A 16,658-nucleotide genomic window follows, 5' to 3' on the forward strand; every position below is an offset into this window, starting at 1 on the left:
GGAAGGGGCCTTGGAGGGCTCTAGTCCAACCCCCTGCTCAAGCAGGAGACCCCATCCCATTTCAGACAGGTGGCTGCCCAGTCTCTTCTTAAAAGCCTCCAGTGATGAAACAGCCACACCATCTGGAGGCAAGCTGTTCCACTGGTTAACTGTTCTGTTAGGAAGTTTCTCCTTAATTGTATTTTACCAGGAAACATAGATAGGGAGGGCTCCAAAACTCAACACCCTCCTAAGCACACTAATGCACTATGAATCCCTCGGCGATGTCCATTTTGCTCTCCCGGTTCATGGGGACCTAACCCTAAGTGGGTTTTTCCCCTCTAGGTCTCCTGCTTGGGCAGGAGGTTGGACTAGAAGACCTCCAAGGTCCCTTTTAGTCCTATGTGCAACTTCCCCAGATTCCAGACTCTTTCTGTTCTACAGTGGAACAGAAATGGATGTCTGTTTGCCATTTATCACCACAATCCAGACAGCCAGCTTCAGGGTATAAACCATGGTTACCCCAGATGCAGCTGCACAACCCAGGCTCATGAAACACAATTGCTGTGCTGTGCCGATATTGTGTATTCTGCCCAAATAATCTGCCAGCTTAATGTGACTCACTTCAACATGATTTTAGCCTGAGCCATTGAACTGAGCAGCTCCGTAATTGGTGGAAGTGAATTCTAGAGAAAGATTAGAAAGTGACTGGGTCAAATTTACTGGTCCCATAATTTACTTCCAACAGATACCACAGGACCCTCCTCCCCCTTCCCCTACTGCTCTTTAGTAAATCAGCACCTCCCCCCTTTTATGATGGTTTGTTGTCCCTCCCCTTCAACCCCAGGTTTAAAACATAGGAAAGATTCTTCTTCCATGCTCAAAAACGGGAGGTTTGATGCTACCTAGGAGTGGCTAACTTTTTTTATTAAAGAAAAAAAACCCCAGTAGTTTCATTTATGGCTGCCTGGAAATTTAGGATTTTCATAAAAAAGGAAAAATGCCTTTGTGATTTGTGGCTTTGATTAGAAAATAATATGCATTCCTTTGTAATAGAGCAAGAGGTACATTTTATAATTTCTATTTATATTTGTTGAAAAGATTAGGTACTTTTTCATTTTTTTCTTTCTCTACTTTTGCTTCTTTCTCTTCTTTCTTTTCTTTTGATTAGGTTTTAAACTTGGTCAAACTTTCAATAAAAAATCATTTTAAAAAACCCCCAAAACAAATCAAACCTAGGCTTGGCAGGCCCCCAGTGAATCGAGCAGCTTGGGGTTAAAGTCCAAACCCTCTGAAGAATAAAAATCAAACATAGATACCCCACTGTCCAAAACATTACCAAGTCAACCATCAGGTTCAAGTTCTGTGTGCATTCCAAGATGGCAACTCCCAAGAAAATGAGGTTGAATTCTGCCTTACATAAAAATGGATACCGCTGAGCCCCAGACAACAGAGAAAAGGAACAATACTTGCCAATTGAATTCGTTTTATTTGTAAAGCTGTAAATTTCACAGCCGGGTCAAGGTAAAAACAGAGTTACATAGTACAATTCTTCTAGTCTACAATAACAAGGGAGAAAACTTTCGATAAAGGTACAGGATTCAAGAACAGAATCGCTCTTCGCCCTCCTTTGGGGCTAACAAAAAATAGAAATTGGGATGGGTGGAACAAGCAAATTCAATGCCAACGGATATTGGCTCTCTCTCTTTTGTCCCCAGTATATATCAGATATTATTTTGTATTTATCATCAGGGGAATTGGAAGACAGATTTCACAGTTGTGCCTCGAGCTACAAAACCTTTTCTTTCGGTTCATGTCCAGTATTGGAAGTTGGCAAAAAAAAAAAAAAAAACCACAAAAAAAATCAGAATATTTCTCTACAGCTACCAGGGGCACCGATGGAAGAGAAGCAGAGGGCGCCTGCATAGAGTTGGACAAGAAGCAGAGCCACCGGGAAACCCCTCCGCTAACTCCGAAGGTTACAGGGGAGACCCTCCCCAGAGGCTCCTCAGCCCGCCCCGCACGCGTAGATTCAGAGTCACGGTGTCCCCGGGGCAGATGTTGTAATCGGAGAGTTTGCGCCCCTCCTCCAGGGTCTGGCTCCCGTAAACCAGGTAGAACTGGTCGTTCTGGACTCCCTCCTGGGTGCGAATCCGGGCCCGGAACTGCGCCACCGTGTCGGAAGGCAGGACGTGGTAAGTGCTGGTCCGGCCGTTGCTGTTTCTCAGCAGGATCGGGATGGACTCCTCGTGTTTCACCATCATCAGGAGGGTGTCCCCGGTGCGCAGCCCGAAGTCGGCGAGCGGGGCGCCGTCGCGGAGGTCCAGGTGGGCGCCGTCCGGGCAGGCCAGCTTCTGCAGGTAGGGCGACACCCCGGTCCGGTGGCCCACTTGGACCTTGAGGTCCCAGACGGTCTGGCTGGCTGAGCAGCCCACGGAGTGGACCTCGCCCGTCAGGAGCTTCACGGTCAGCGTCAGCGCCTGGGAAAGCGCAGAAGAGGGTCGATTTAATGCTGGCTGGCTGGGAGTCCCCCCCCCGCACTCCCCCCCCCGCCCGAGGACGACCCGGGGCTCTGGACCCCGGCCCGGCCCGGAGAAGCCCCCGAGGATCGGCCGCCCCGCAGCCCCTCCGAGGGGCGCAGAGGCGCGCAAGATAAAGATAACCTTTATTGTCATTTTTTTTTTATTGCGGGCACAACGGCACCCATCCAGAGTGAAATTGAGCTGCCCGCTCTTCTCCAAGTGAAACACATACATGACCCACACCTAAACATGCCGCGTGCAACATATGTCTAGAGCCCCACCCCTACAGGACAAATAAATATTAAATACCGTCCGCCTTGAACACATAACGGAAGGAGGAAGCTTACACAAGGACAGTAAAAGGTACCCCAATTCCACCCCATCCTTACCATCCTCTTCGAGTCCTCGCAATTCGTCCGCCGAAGGAAAAAACACACCAACCTCCTTCTGGCTTCGGGAGCTCCGAGCGCCTCTTTTTATACGGCCCGCCCGGCTTTCCCCTCGCCCGGCGGGGCGGAGCTCCCCCGGAAAACAAAACTTCCCCGCGCGGCGTTTCTTCGGCGGCGAAACCGAAACCCGAAAAGGAAAGCGAAAAGGAAAGCGAAACGCGGCGGGGCGGGGCATGACTTAGGCGATCGGGAAGAAACAGGGTTTCTCTAAGGCCGCCCTTGGCTAGCCCAGGATGATGGAGGTTGGAGTGCAGTCTATTTAGAAGGAGGGGGAGTCGGGGAATGCCCTGCCCCATCCCAAAAAAAAAAAAAAAAAAAAGGCAGGCGAGAGCAAAAGGGGATCACGTGATACCCGGGACTCCAAAACCCGTCATACATATGAAGCAGTTGCCACCAAGAACGTCCACCCCCACCCTTAAAACTCATGCACAAAATGCTTTTTGCAAGATGGATGTGACAATGCTAACAACGTACACGGGAAGTTTGCGGACTCACAAATGATCAAAGGATAAAGGCAGTAAAAGCTTTAAAAAGTTTATTAAACAAAGCAGGGCCAAAAAAAACCCCCAAACTTTTAATTGCAAAGCATCTTATAGGAAGAAATATTATTAAACAAAACGAAGCAGCAAAAAGTCAATCAGGGACAAAGTTTTGTATCCTTGTCATAGAAGGAACAGCTGCTGGAATTGGGGATGTCTAGTCTAATGAAGAGAAGGACCAGGGGGAACAGGATAGCCGTGTTCCAATATCTCAGGGGCTGCCCCAAAGAAGAGGGAGTCAAGCTATTCTCCAAGGCGCCTGAAGGCAGGACAAGAAGCAACGGATGGAAACCAATCAAGGAGAGAAGTAACCTGGAACTAAGGAGAAACCTCCTGACAGTCAGAACAATTAACCAGTGGAACAACCTGCCTCCAGAAGCGGTGAATGCTCCAACCCTGGAAGTTTTTAAGAAGAGATTGGACAGCCATTTGTCTGACATGGTATAGGGTTTCCTGCCTGAGCAGGGGGTTGGACTAGATGACCTCCAAGGTCCCTTCCAACTTTATATTACTACTACTACTATTTGCCCTTCAGTCATGCGAGGAGGCTCTCGCTAGCTACAAAGATGAAGGGAGGAAGAGTCAAATCCACTCAGGAAGTATTGGAATGCCAGGGGAAGCAGCCTTATGGACCCCATTTTACAGGGGAGGAATGCCGAGGCCCAGGGAGAGAGGCAATGAAGGCTCAGGATGGCATCTGTGTTTGCAGAGAAAAGCTTTGCAGTGACTCCAAGCAGGAAGAGGAAAGAGGGTCAATGCAAAACGCCAGCCCGAGGGGAGCGAGCCTCATTTGGGCCCATTATACAGGGGAGGAATGCTGAGGCCCAGGGGGAGAGGGGTCATTGACGTAAAGTCTGGATGGAAGCTGCGTTTGGTTTTGCTGTCTCGGCAGTGACTGAAGGCAGGTCTGATAGCCAGGAAGGGAAAAGAAAGCCAGCTTGTGCAATAGCTGGGCCCTCCCCTTTGTCTCTTGAGCTGGGGAAGTCTGCCCCACGCCTTCCCCTTCAGCTCCATGGTTACATCCCCCCCCCCTTTCACTTTCACCCGCCTCCACCACCCCCTCTCCTGCCTGCCTGCCTGCTTTTGATTGGACTCTGCAGCTCTCAGATCTGCTTGGAGAGGTTTGGCCGCTGCTGAAACTTTGTAGAAAAGAGGGAAGTGGGGCTGCTGGACTCCCATCATGTCTCAGCTGGTCTGTGGCCTCTTTTTTTGACTCCTTTCCCAGGATGCAAGCTCAGCAACGTTGTGAAGAAGGGGAGGGGGAAGAGGAAGAAGGAGGAGAAGGAGGAGGAAGCATCAACAGTGGATCTGAGGGTCCTTTCGGGAAAAGCCCCTTCCATCTCACGGCCGAAGATGTCTACGACATCTCTTACATTCTGGGAAGGGAGCTGCACACGCTGAGCACCGAGCCCCAGGCCGAGGTCCCCGCCCGGGTGGCCCGCTTGCAATTCAAGGTGGTCAGCATTCTGGAGATGCTGGAAGCCCTGGTGAGCGAGAACCACCTGGCCGTGGAAGCCCTCAAGCTGGAAAGAGAGAGCCTGAAAAGGGAATTGGAGGAACTCCGGCAGCGAGTGACATCTGGCACTGCTGGAGAGGTAAATGCGGAGCTGTGGAGGAAGTGGGTGGGTGATGGAGAGGAGACATTGGTTGACCTCTGGATCCTGGTCCTTTGGCTTCATCCTGCTCACATCCAGTTGTGGGTTAGGGTTTCTTAACCTGGGCCAGTTTAAGATGGGTGGACTTCAACTCCCAGAATTCCCTGGCTTCTCCAGAGCAGGAGTCTCTAAACTTGTCGACTTTAAGACTTCAACTCCCAGAATTCCTTAGGGTCTGGATCCTCTACAGCAAAGGTCTCCAATCTGGGAAACTTTGAGATTTGTGGACCTCAATTTCTAGAATTCCGTAGGGTCTGGCTTCCTTAGAACAGGGCTCTCCAAATCTGCAAGCCTTGTGGATTCAACTCCCAGAATTCTCTAGAATCTGTCTTCTCCAGAGCAAGGGTCTCCAATTTTAGCAACTTTTAAGATTTGTGGGCTTCAATTCCCAGAATTCCTCAGGGAGCATAGATTCATAGCTGGCTGAGGAATTCTGGGAGTTGAAGTCCACAAGTCTTAAAAGTTGCCAGGTTTGGAGACCCTTGCTCTAGAGAACAGATTTCTCTAGATAGAATCAGCTGCCTGGAGCACCATATTTCTCTCCAATTCGAGGTAGGATCAGTTATGGTTTGGAGAAAAAGCCTGCCAGATGTTGATATGTGTCAGTCACAAGGCCACTGGGTGGAAATTTCTGATTTAGGAAATGGAAGATGCAGCTCCCTTACTCCGAGGAACCCTTGTCACGTGTCTGAAAGCGTCAAGGAAAAAGGAGAAGTTCACTTAGGTTTGAACTTTCCATCCAGTAACCATCAGCTAAACTCCCTGGTACTTTTGTAGCTGCTGCAGCTATCATTTTCCATTATTTTGATTTAATTTGGGGTTGTTTGTTTTTAACCTCAAGGTCTGCCTTAAGTGCATCGTGAAGTTTGCAAAACTGCTTGAAGGAATCGCCACGTGCCTTTCTGGGTTTTGGGAAGCTGACTCCATCCTTCTAATTTCTGTTGGGGTCCATTTTGCTAATCTGCCCTCTTGTAGGTAAACCTGGGTCCCAACCAAATGATTGTGGACCTCACAGACGTGAACCGTCCCCGTTTTACGCTACAGGAGCTCAAAGACGTTCTTCAGGAGCGCAACCACCTGAAAGCCCAGCTTCTCTTCGTCCAGGAGGAGTTGGAATGTTACAAGAGGTAGGGGGGAAAATGCAGATTTTCCTGCGATGGGCTGGACACTGCAGCCTTCCTGGTTTGTGAGCCAACCAGGACTTCAGGCCCAGGGTAACAACCATTAATTCACAATTCTGGGTCATCCAGTCATGTCTTTGGCTATCTCTTCTTCCCCACTGGGAGGCCTCCAGCATGTGTGGTGGGCCCACCATCCTCTTTGTGTCCACTTATTTGGTCAGCAGAGTTGAATTCTGGCAGGATTATCCTCACCCGTGGTCAGCAATGGATGCAAACTAATCAAGGAGAGAACCAACCCAGAACTAAGGAGAAATGTCCTGACAGTTAGAACAATGAGTGAAATGAGTTACCTCTAGAAATTGTGGGTGCTCCACCACTGAAGGTTTTTAAGAAGAGACCGGACAGCCATTTGTCTGAAATAGTTTAGGGTCTCCTGCTTGTGCAAAGGGGTTGGTCCAAGGTCCCTTCCAATTCTGTTAAATCTTCATCCTAAGGGTAATTCATATCGACCTGTTTCAATTGTTGCAGTTTATTAACTAGAAAAAAATTCATTACAAGGAGCCCAGGGGTTGTGAACACCACAGAAGAATGATGGCCAGCAATGGTGGCTAACCTCTAGGGTTAACTGGATCATGATTTACCCAGTTAACCCCATGTTGTCAGGCTGTTATTGTACATAAATGGAGAGTCTAGGTTGGCCCAACACCCTAGAATAAAAGATGGTTTGCTGTTTGTGAGTCAGCATGTTGTGCATACCAGGACGTGTGTGTGGCTTTGGTGTGTAAGCAGATTGCAATAAACAGCACATGCTTTTTTCTTCCCCGCCTAGTGGTTATATTTCTCAGAAGCAGGAAAAGGACAGTCCCACGCAGAGAGAACCGACTGGGGGCACACCCTCTGGTGCCACTAGACTTAAAGAGAAAACGACAATCAAGCAATGGTGAGTAACTTACATTCCTGTTCTGATAAGGGTCATGGACCAGCTAAAATCTCACAGGAATGCCCCACATGCTGAATTAAAATTAAAGCCTTTAGAACAACGGGCAGATCTCAGTGTGAGCCAGTGTTTTTCAACCTCTCAGCAACTTTCAACTCCCATAATTCTCCAGCCAGTATGCTCCTGGGAAATTCTGGGAATTGAAGCCTACACTGTTCTAGGTCCTTCTCCTTGATCACACTTCCCTGGGAAATCAGGGACCAGCCAAAACCTCAAATAAGTGACCCACAATCTGAATAAAATCAAGCAAGGCTTTTAAGACAGTGGACAGGTTTTATTACTCAGGTTTCATGCAGGCGGGGGAATTCTGGGAGTTGAAGTCCACATGATCTTCAAATCACTGAAGTTCTTAGCCAATCTCCTCTATCATCAAGTCCCTGGAGACTCAATCTACGGTATGCATACTATGCAAAAACAAAAATCTACCACTCACCGATTATTTCTTCCTTTAATTGGATTTTCAGAAGAACACCTGCAATTTTCAACATTTGGATTGATAAAACACTCCAGGCATTCAGTTATCCGTGTTCAAAATATTGGCTCATGCAGAGAATTCCTTTAAGTGATTTTGACTTTTACACTTAGTTTGTCCTTTAGGACTGCAGATTCTGTTCCTGCCACTCATACACTAACTTCCTTCCTTCCATTGCAGGTTTGCCTTTAAAAAGTTACGCTGAACTATTTCCTCCCTGGGATGTCACAACCTGGAAAGTCACATTTTAAAAAACGTACTGCGGTTGCAATACTTGAAGTTTGTTTAGTGATCTGCTGCAGCTGGTGGAGGCTTCAGCCTCTTCTTTTAGCCCAATTGGTTCTCTTCTTTCTTTTTCTGGTTGGCATTAAGCTTTTTCAAACCTGCTGCCTTCCAAATATCTGGGACTTTTAAAGGCAGATATTCTGATAATAACTTTGCCACGGTAAATTTTTACTGGGAAGTTTGTATGTCTGCAGTCAGCAGAATAAAGTTACGCACTTCGTTTTCAAGAATCCTTGAAATTATGTTTGCAAACATGGCTCCCCAATTTTTGGAGGCATCCAAGAGGAAGGGTATACAGGTAATCCTTGAATTATAACCAGTCCCCCCCCATTTCCCCCCCTCCCCCAATTTATTCAACTTTTTTCCAGGCCTTCCCATCTCTAGTAATTATGGAGGTTCTGTTTTGATTTTGTAGTTCAGAGACTTGGATCATGAAACCTGGTTCATACATTCTACTATGCCAGTTTGCCGTTGCAGCCACCACTGCCTGGATTCACAGAACAGACAAACCATGACTTGAAAAAGAAATATGGCAACTTGTTAGTACAATGTGTGAAAACAGCCTCATCCTCTGATTCGTATGGATGCGTTCATATTAACAATTAAGGGCTGCCGGAACCTCCATCGCTCTCAGTCAGAGATAACAAAACGTCTTCATTGTTAATAAATAGTTCACTTTATTTAGACTCTTGTACAGATCATTCCTCTTTAATCATTTCTAAAAAACACATTATCAGCCTTAAGTCCCCAATTTTTGTAGCGCCAGCATCAGAGTTTGAAACAGCGCTCTCGCCCCGCAAGAGTGTGACGCTCAGCTGGGACTACATTTCCCAGGATTCCCAGCCAGATGTGTCATCCCCACCCCTCTGGAGAGCACCAGATGGGCGTGGGGAAAAAAATGGCATACGTGAATCTCTGGCCCGGAAGTAAACTTGGGAAACGTGTTTCTCGATTCTGCCTCCTAATTCTTACGCATTTCACAATTCTCTCCTCCCAAAGTGCTTCACTGCAGCCTTCACCTAGCCCCGCCCCCAGGGGTGGGAGCTAAGAATTCTGGGAAATGTAGTCCCAATCCACTCTTTCCAGGAGAGAATCCATTCCATTCGCTGTTTCTACAAGCCGGAAATTCCAATTTGGGGAACGCCAAGTTAATATACCTCCATCCAAACAGTTGATGCGAGAAGTGATTTCATCCTAAAACACTTGGTTGCTAAAAGTCCCTGTTTAAGACTGAGCCCCACGTTCAATTAAAAAGCCATTTTTCTGCTGGTTTTCCCATGTCGTGTTGCCACCAAGAGACAAGCAACATGTTTTTCAAGCAATACCCAGCAACCTACTTTGCAAACTTGGAGAGAAGAGGTAAAACTGGGCTGAGGAACTTGCAAAAGGAAACTATGGGCTGTTTAGAGTTTGTCACGTTCCCTCCCTGCCTCCATTGCCTGCTTCCTTTCTCTGCTTGCCAATGGCAGTTTTGATGGCTCACAATAGCAAAAAAAAAAAGATAAAACAGCCGACAGCACAACCAGATCCCCCAGTCACATACGGAGAGCCAAGCTCCTGAAGGACAAGCTGACACTGGCTTTCACATTGCGAGCTCTGTAGCTCCTTCCTGGCCAAAAAGTCCAGTGATTCTCAGCAGAGATGAAAACTGCTTTCCAATTTTCTTCCTCTTTCTAGAAAGAGGTTGCAAACAGGCTGCTTTGAAAAGACCACGTTTTTGGGTTCTTCCAGCTGCTCTCCTGAACCAGCTCTCCATCCCCCGGCCGTTTAGCAGAGACATGATCTTCTCCCCCAGCTTTTGAGGCACAGATCACCCCAGATCCCCAGACCCCCCCAAACGGAGGTGATAATCCTGGACCCAGAGCCCAAACCTGTCTTAAGGAAAGCCAGACCATCCCTCAAGCGTTCTTGTCCGCCTTCACTGGTGCCTCGCTAAGGAAAGGGGGAAAGCAGGTTTCCTTCACAAACTTCATTGGAGATTTGTTCACCCTTTCTTGAGCAGGTCCCACCTTAGATCAGTTTCAAGAAGTTGCATTTAAAAAAAAAAAAAAAAACAACTTATCTGTAGAGTGCAGAAATCTGAATGTTTCAAAGATTCCCGAACAGACGGGAAGGACGAATTGAAGCAGGGATCTCTGTGAAGCCGATGCCGAAGAAAAAAGAGGGGAGAAGAAGGATGGAAGGAAGGAAGGAAGGAAGATGAGAAGGATGGAAGGACAAGTATGAGGGAGATGAGGAGGAGGAGAAGAAGCAGAGGAAGAAGAAGGAAGGAGGAGGAGGAGGAGAAGGAAAAGATAGAAATAATAATAATAAAAAAGTCCGTTCAGGTGAAGACTCCGTCGTCCCTGCTGGCCTTTCAGTTGGCCACAAAGGAGATCTCTTGGAAGTATCCACCCCTAAGAGCTGCCAATGGATCTTCCACAAGGGACATCCAATGCTTACTCGCGTGCAAGGGAGCCCCTTAGTGTTTCAGCCAGGGATGGGCCTCCAAAGAAGCTTTGCTCCGGTCCCCATAATCGTACAGCAACTCCTCGCCAGCTGTAATGTCTCGGGAAGCCACCAAGATGAGGTGGGGGACGCCACCGATGTCGTGGAGCTTCGTCTGACAATTCCCACACTTGCTGTGATTCACCAAACGTCCCAGGCGGTCGGTCTCTTTCGTGGCATCGACACTAAGCGGTGGATTTCAGGGAAGGCAGAGAAAACACAGGAAAGCCTGATGCCTCTGGTCCAATCATGGGTAGCAATTTACACAATCCTTAAAAGAGGTATTTCCAGTCGGGAAAAAAAAACACACCCCTGGTTTGCTACTGTGCTGGCAAGCAGTTTGAATTGTTTAAAATAAGAACTTCATTGTTCTAAACCAGGTTGAAGATGGGTGGAACCAACTCCCATCATTCCCCAGCCAGCCAATTCTGGGAGTTGAAGTCCACTCATTTTAAAGTTGATGCCCACACATCATCTGAGCGCCAGCAACCGTAGAGTCTGGGCACGAGAGAAGCCGGACCATGGGGAATTCTGGGAGTTGAAGTCCACCCATCTTCAAAGGGCCGAGGCAGAGAAACACTACTCTAAACTGTGGCTTGTTGAATGAACCACAACTGACTGAATCTGCCCTTTAACCTGTAAATCCTTGCTTCAAATGGGTTAGCCAGCCTTGGTTTCTCTCTTACTCTGGTTACTTCTTTCATTAGCGTTATTTTTGTCATTTTAAGAGGGAACACTGATTTTTGGGGGCAGGATAGGAAGGAAAGACAGAGAGAGGAGGACTCTTACCAGAAAGTCTTACTCAAGTATTGGAAATAGTACATGTAACAGCCAGTCGATGGATCCTGGGCGTAAGCCGCTTCCCGTTTCTTAGCATCCGTAATTTCAATGAGGTCTCCGTGATATTCAACCACAAATTCACCCCGGTTAAAATGCCTGGTTGCAATGACGCCCCGGCCTTTGCCATCAATGAAGTCGATCTGCAGAGGGAACATTACTGTGACCCAGTTCCTCGAACGTAAGAGTTTCCGATGACTACCCCGATCTTGACTCTGAAGGGCAGACGTTCTTCAGAAGTGTCTCATAATTTGGTAGAATGACCGAAAGGCGGTTTGTAAACATTCCGGTTCCATTGAAAAACAACAGAGTTCCCACAGCTAGACTGCATTTTATTTTTTTAATTTCAACCAGCGTCGTCTGCCTCTTAACTGCTTTTCATTATATATAATTATAATATTTATATATCACTTTTAGGTTTTGGGGTCCGTTTGCACATTGCCTACTGTAATCTATGAACGAGATGGGCGATTTCTCAATGTGAACTATAAAATATAACTTTACCTTCATTCCGTCTTCTTTCCCACTCTTGATTAACTCATCTATCCGTTTCTTCTCCTCTGTCTACGAGACAGAAGACAAACACAGGGTGTTACTGCTACGAATTGGAAGAGGAGCAGTATTTAAGCATCATTCTTTGGTAGACCTGAAAAGGAACACATCTGTTAGCAGTAAGGGGGAAGCTGTAAGACAGACTGTACCTGTAATTCTTTTTTATTCTTTCTGGAACTTCTTCTAACCGGATAATAATCAGTTACCTTTCGGTTTGGCGGTGTTTTTCCTCTGAGACAGAAAGAGAAAGGCAGGTAAACGTGAAAGGACTGGAGGGGGGCTTTCTCATTGCCTCCAGATGCCCACAAAATTCAGGATTAAGTTACCCAAAGCCTACCACTTCTTTAAGTTGCACTCACTTCCTTCGGGATGCAGGTTTTTTGCCTGCCTTGTTCGGGACCTGCTTTTGGCTGGTGACCTCGTCTGATTTGGCTGGCGGGAGTTTGTGAGTTTCCGTCGGTTTGGGATTCGGGCTGGAGAGAGATGCTAAAGGTTCACATTCGGTTGCTTTGCTGTGCTGGCTGTCGGATTTTGCAATACCGGAGGTCGAGTCACCAACCTGTACTCGGTCTGCAATTTGGGGGTGAAAAGAAAGAGTAAACTATTATATATAACATTTTCTTAAGGGACTCTGGGTGGTTTACAAACACAATAAAACAAGGTAAACATTAAAAGGAAAAGCACAGATGAAAAATAGAGATGAGGACCAGGTTAGAACTGACAAGTGAAAATCAAAGTTAAAAAAAAACCATTTCTCTTCCTCCGACAGGTTAAAGCAACATTCCCAGGCCATCATTTCAGCATGCAGACACCCCCAATGACAAAGTAGCCGGGTTGCCCAGCCAACTCCCAGGAGAGAAACGTAGTCTTACCTTCCAGTTTTTGGCAAGTTTCAAGTTTGCAGGTTTGCCCTTTCGTCTCAGGATGTGTGGCAGAATTCTCCTCTTGAAGCGGGGGCCGAGAGGCGGACGTTTTACCGGGATTCACGTAACTGTAGATTTTGGATTGGCGAGTGAATATGTTCTCCTAAAAGGGAGAGAATAAAAAAAATACAGACCTGGTTTGCCCTTGTTGGCTCCAGCAGAATTTGCTCAATAATAACCTACCAGAGATTGTTCCTACACTGGGTTGAACCACAGAGCATAGATTAAATTCAAGCAATGCCCTAAGCCAGTGTTTGTCAACTTCTGCATCTTTAAAGAGGCACGGACTTCTACTCCCCAAGGTCCCCATGTCTGGCTGGGAGCTGAAGTCCACACATTTTTAAGATTGCTATGCTGGCTGGAGAATTCTGGGAGCTGAAATCCACCCCATCTTGCAAGGGACTTCTGGGATAAAAGAAAATCACCCCATTCAGAAAATATAGTCTAAATATAGACTATAGTAAATACAGCATAGCAGGACATAGCAAATTTAGCATAAATACAGGACATAGCAAATATAGTATAAATACAGAATCTAAAGGTAGCATTAATAGAATATGGCAAAAATGTGTTTACCAAAAAAAAGGGGGGTTCCCAGTGGGACCTCTGCCTCTCCTCCTCCTGCCTGCCAAGGCCGGCCCGCCCCAGTGCTGGACTCCAAGGCCCATTCCCCGCAGCCAGCTGGCCCCCTGGAGGGCGGAAATCGTATCCCGCCCGTTGCCTAGCTGCCTTTCCCGGCTGCAGCGACGCCCTGCTGGGTCCTTTCCAGGAAGGCTTCTGGACATTGCTCCTTTGCAGAGAAAGGAGGGGGTGGGCGAGGAAGGGGCTCTGCCGGACACGCAGTGTGCAAAGGCGGCGAGGGTGGCTGGGGAGCGGCCGGGGGTCCCCGCTTGTCACCCACCCACCCACCCACCCCGATCCCGCCGTGCGCCCCGGAAGGCAGGCCCTTCTGGGCTCTCGGCTTTGCGCTGCGCCCTGGGCACACGGGCGCTTCTGCCGCCGATGCGGGCTGGGCAGGAGGGGGCGATCTGGGCTTACCCCGTTCATCCTGGGCCGGGCCGGCTCTCGCTTGTCTCCGCCGCCGCCGCCGCCGCCTCCTCCTCCTCCTCCTCCTGCGGAGCCCTCGTCCGCCGCCTCGTCCGCCGCCGCCCTCCCCGGCTTGGGCTGGGGCATCTTCCGCCGGCCTGCGCAGGGCGAGAGAGAGAGGCGCCGCTACCCTCGCGCTCAGGGCCCGGCGGGCACAGCTGGCAGAGACAGCGGCAGGAGGAGGAGGAGCCGCCGCCGCCACTGCCCGCCCCGAGCCGGGTTAAAGGGCTGGAGGTGCCCGGCGCGAGGAGACGCCTCCCGGACACCGCAGAGCCTGGCCGGCTGCCCCGGTCCCGGAGCGGATCCCAAGGGGAGATCCCGCTGCGGGAGAGTTGACAGATCCTGCAAGGGGGGTAGCCGGATCCTCGGCTTTTGGCCAGGGGCTTGCTCTCTCTCTCTCTGTTTCTTGTCTGTGTATCTATCCATCATATCTATCTGTCTGTCTGTCTGTCTGTCTATCTATCTATCTAATCTAATTCTAAATCTAATCTAATCTAATCTAGTCTAGTCTCTTTCCCTCATCTATGTTATTCATTCAGTTGTGCCTGACTTTGGCAATTCTATGGGCCAGGTCTCTCCACATCTTCTGATCTTGCACTAATCCATCCATCCATGCTCAGAATCCCTGTTTCTGACCCAAATGGTTCACAGTCTGGCTGAGGAATTCTGGGAGTTGAAAGCCACACCTCTCAAAGTGGTCCAGGTTGACAAACATTGGCTTAAAGCCTTGGTTAAACCAACCCACTGAGCATCAGCAACCATAGAGTCTTCATCCAGAGAAACCAGAACTGGGGAATTCTGGGAGTTGAAGTCCAAACATCATAAAACTGTCAAAATTGAGAAACAATGGCCTGGTGGATTTCTGCCTTTCCTAAGGGAGACAGTCCAAGGGCTCAGCTATTCTAAGAATTCTTTTAATTCTCCCACCGAGAAGGGGAGCTTTTCATCCCATCCGTAGCCAGATTCCTCTGCCCTAAACCCACATCACTACCTTCCTTTGTGCCCCACCTCCAAGCAGGAAGGTAAAAGCAACTACTAGAAGAATTAAAGGAGAGAAGTCAAGGCTACAAAACGTAGGACACACTTACAAAGAAAGGCTAGATGCTTTTGAAAAACTAATTAGGGCGGAATCCTTTTGCCAGGGATAGGAGACCACAAGGAAATCTTAAGATGAGATCCTAGCATGAAAACTCAAGGACTCATCTCAGAAGAAAGCAATGAGAAGAAGAAGAAAAAAAAACCTGGCATCGCTGCCACAGAAATCACCCAGAGAAATCCCTGCAAGTCTTTCCATCTTTTGCACAACTCCACAAGTGCTTAGTCAGAATCCATCTTCTTCAATAGGCCTTGTCCCCAAGACTGCACGCTCCGGGAACCCTTTAGCTTCTAAAGCAGAGCTTTGATAACTTGAAGATGGGTGGATTTGCCTTTCCAGTATGCCCCATGGCTGGCTGGGGCATTCTGGGAATCGAAGCCCACCCCTCTTCAAAGGGCCAAGCTTGAAAACCCCCAGCCTTCTGCCCACCAACTCCCCCCCCCACTCCATCTCTCTATTCAGGTCAGGGGTGGGCAAGTATGGCTTCTTTACCACCGGCGGACTTCAACTCCCAGAATTCCTGGCTCAGGAATTCTGGGAGTTAAAAGTCCGCAGATCTTAAAGGGACCACAGCTGCTCATCCCTGCTCCGGTGTTGGACTACAATCCTTATCACCCCCATCTCCCGGTCACCCTCCACCACCGAGACCCCCGCCCATCCACCAGGACCTCCCATCCCATCATCCCCCTCCCGGTGGGGTCTGCAGTGGTTACCTTTCGCCATGCCAAAGCGACCCTGGGAGTTTTTCCTCGTTTGACAGCCGGGCAAAGAGCGAAGGAAGCGCTTCCTCGAGGACCCCCTCCCTCCCCGAGGGGCTGCCGAGACTTTTCTCAAGAGGGGACCCCCCCAAGCCCCTCCTCGGCCTGCCACTCACGCCCCTCCGGCCTCCGGATTGGGCGGGGGGAAGGCGCTTCCCGGTTCCACTCGAAGTCCGAGAAGGCAGAGTTTGAAATGAGCTTGCCGGGTGCTGATTGGGCAGCGCGGCGGCGAAGCGGCGCCTGATTGGCGGAGGCGCGCCGCGACTGTTCCGCCTCCTTCTCCAGGCTGGGGGGAATCCACGTGGGCGGCAGAGGTGCCCGGCAGTTTCTGGCGTCCCGGGAGTGGGGGTTGTGTGAACTGGGTCATTCCTGGACACGTGTTGAAGGCTCGGAGAAGGGGAACATAGCGGCCGTCGGGGCAGGCCGGTTTCACGCAGATTAGGCGGCTAAATCTTTGCAGCAGTTCCAAACCCAAATCGTAAACTGCGGCATCTTGGCAGAAGAGAGCCTGGATGACGCTGCAGACGTGCAACGTGGACATATTTTTTTTCGCAGCAGAACAGATTGCGGCGCTCTCTGCGCTTTCAGCTGCAATTTGCTTTGCTTTTCAAGAAGGATGGCGGTTTATTCCATTCTTTGTCATCATAACGGGGTTCCATTCGCTGCCGATGGCATTTTTATCTCGAAAAGTAGGTCAAAAACCATGATAAATAAACCAAGCCTGTGAAAAGAAATTCAGTATTGGATTGGCTCTTTTATTTTACTGGAGAGCTTGATGGGTAATGTTTATAGAAGGAATATAGTTGCTCCTCAAATAATCGCTATTTAAGCATCACGTTTTGCCTTTTTTTGTTTTTCAACACGAAGATCAAAAGAAAAAAAAATAGTGTAAATTCAGTA

The 16,658-nt window shown here is 48.7% G+C and overlaps 3 protein-coding genes across 4 annotated transcripts; 1 reads left to right on the top strand and 2 right to left on the bottom strand.

The window, feature by feature from the left end:
* Positions 1-1,445: 1,445 nt before the first annotated feature.
* Positions 1,446-3,234, bottom strand: ISG15 (ISG15 ubiquitin like modifier). Its single transcript, XM_039362785.1, has 2 exons — positions 2,891-3,234; positions 1,446-2,459 (listed from the first exon to the last, which is right to left on the bottom strand). Exons 1-2 carry the CDS (start codon positions 2,891-2,893, stop codon positions 1,959-1,961), a joined length of 504 nt encoding a protein of 167 aa, XP_039218719.1. The 5' UTR covers positions 2,894-3,234; the 3' UTR covers positions 1,446-1,958.
* Positions 3,235-4,089: 855 nt separating this feature from the next.
* On the top strand, positions 4,090-10,055 carry RILPL2 (Rab interacting lysosomal protein like 2). 2 transcript variants are annotated; one of them, XR_005559039.1, is made up of 6 exons: positions 4,090-4,610; positions 4,715-5,084; positions 6,120-6,271; positions 7,095-7,205; positions 7,915-8,317; positions 8,435-10,055. XR_005559039.1 is itself a non-coding variant. In XM_039362593.1 (5 exons), exons 1-5 carry the CDS (start codon positions 4,348-4,350, stop codon positions 7,937-7,939), a joined length of 921 nt encoding a protein of 306 aa, XP_039218527.1. In that variant the 5' UTR covers positions 4,090-4,347; the 3' UTR covers positions 7,940-10,055. The 2 variants fall into 2 exon arrangements, 1 of the variants encoding a protein (XP_039218527.1); XM_039362593.1 differs by having other exon boundaries at positions 7,915-10,055.
* On the bottom strand, positions 8,677-16,385 carry KMT5A (lysine methyltransferase 5A). Its single transcript, XM_039362592.1, has 8 exons — positions 15,714-16,385; positions 13,857-14,002; positions 12,768-12,921; positions 12,255-12,465; positions 12,045-12,126; positions 11,848-11,907; positions 11,296-11,486; positions 8,677-10,691 (listed from the first exon to the last, which is right to left on the bottom strand). The coding sequence occupies exons 1-8, from the start codon at positions 15,721-15,723 to the stop codon at positions 10,481-10,483; spliced, it is 1,065 nt and encodes a 354-aa protein (XP_039218526.1). The 5' UTR covers positions 15,724-16,385; the 3' UTR covers positions 8,677-10,480.
* Positions 16,386-16,658: the final 273 nt, after the last annotated feature.

This window comes from Crotalus tigris, unplaced genomic scaffold, assembly GCF_016545835.1.
Source record: "Crotalus tigris isolate CLP2741 ecotype Arizona unplaced genomic scaffold, ASM1654583v1 scf7180000019478.12717781048:2074007, whole genome shotgun sequence".
Classification (NCBI taxonomy): domain Eukaryota; kingdom Metazoa; phylum Chordata; class Lepidosauria; order Squamata; family Viperidae; genus Crotalus; species Crotalus tigris.

Excerpts from the sequence above, each read along its gene's own strand:
- RILPL2 (XM_039362593.1), top strand. The coding sequence starts at position 4,348 with ATGGAAGCTGCGTTTGGTTTTGCTGTCTCGGCAGTGACTGAAGGCAGG. Across the intron at positions 4,611-4,714 it reads TCTCAGATCTGCTTGGAGAG|GATGCAAGCTCAGCAACGTT; the intron begins GTTTGGCCGCTG and ends CTCCTTTCCCAG. Across the intron at positions 7,206-7,914 it reads AAAACGACAATCAAGCAATG|GTTTGCCTTTAAAAAGTTAC; the intron begins GTGAGTAACTTA and ends CTTCCATTGCAG.
- KMT5A (XM_039362592.1), bottom strand. Across the intron at positions 12,466-12,767 it reads AACTTGCCAAAAACTGGAAG|ACCGAGTACAGGTTGGTGAC; the intron begins GTAAGACTACGT and ends CCCAAATTGCAG. Across the intron at positions 11,487-11,847 it reads GGAAAGAAGACGGAATGAAG|ATCGACTTCATTGATGGCAA; the intron begins GTAAAGTTATAT and ends TTCCCTCTGCAG.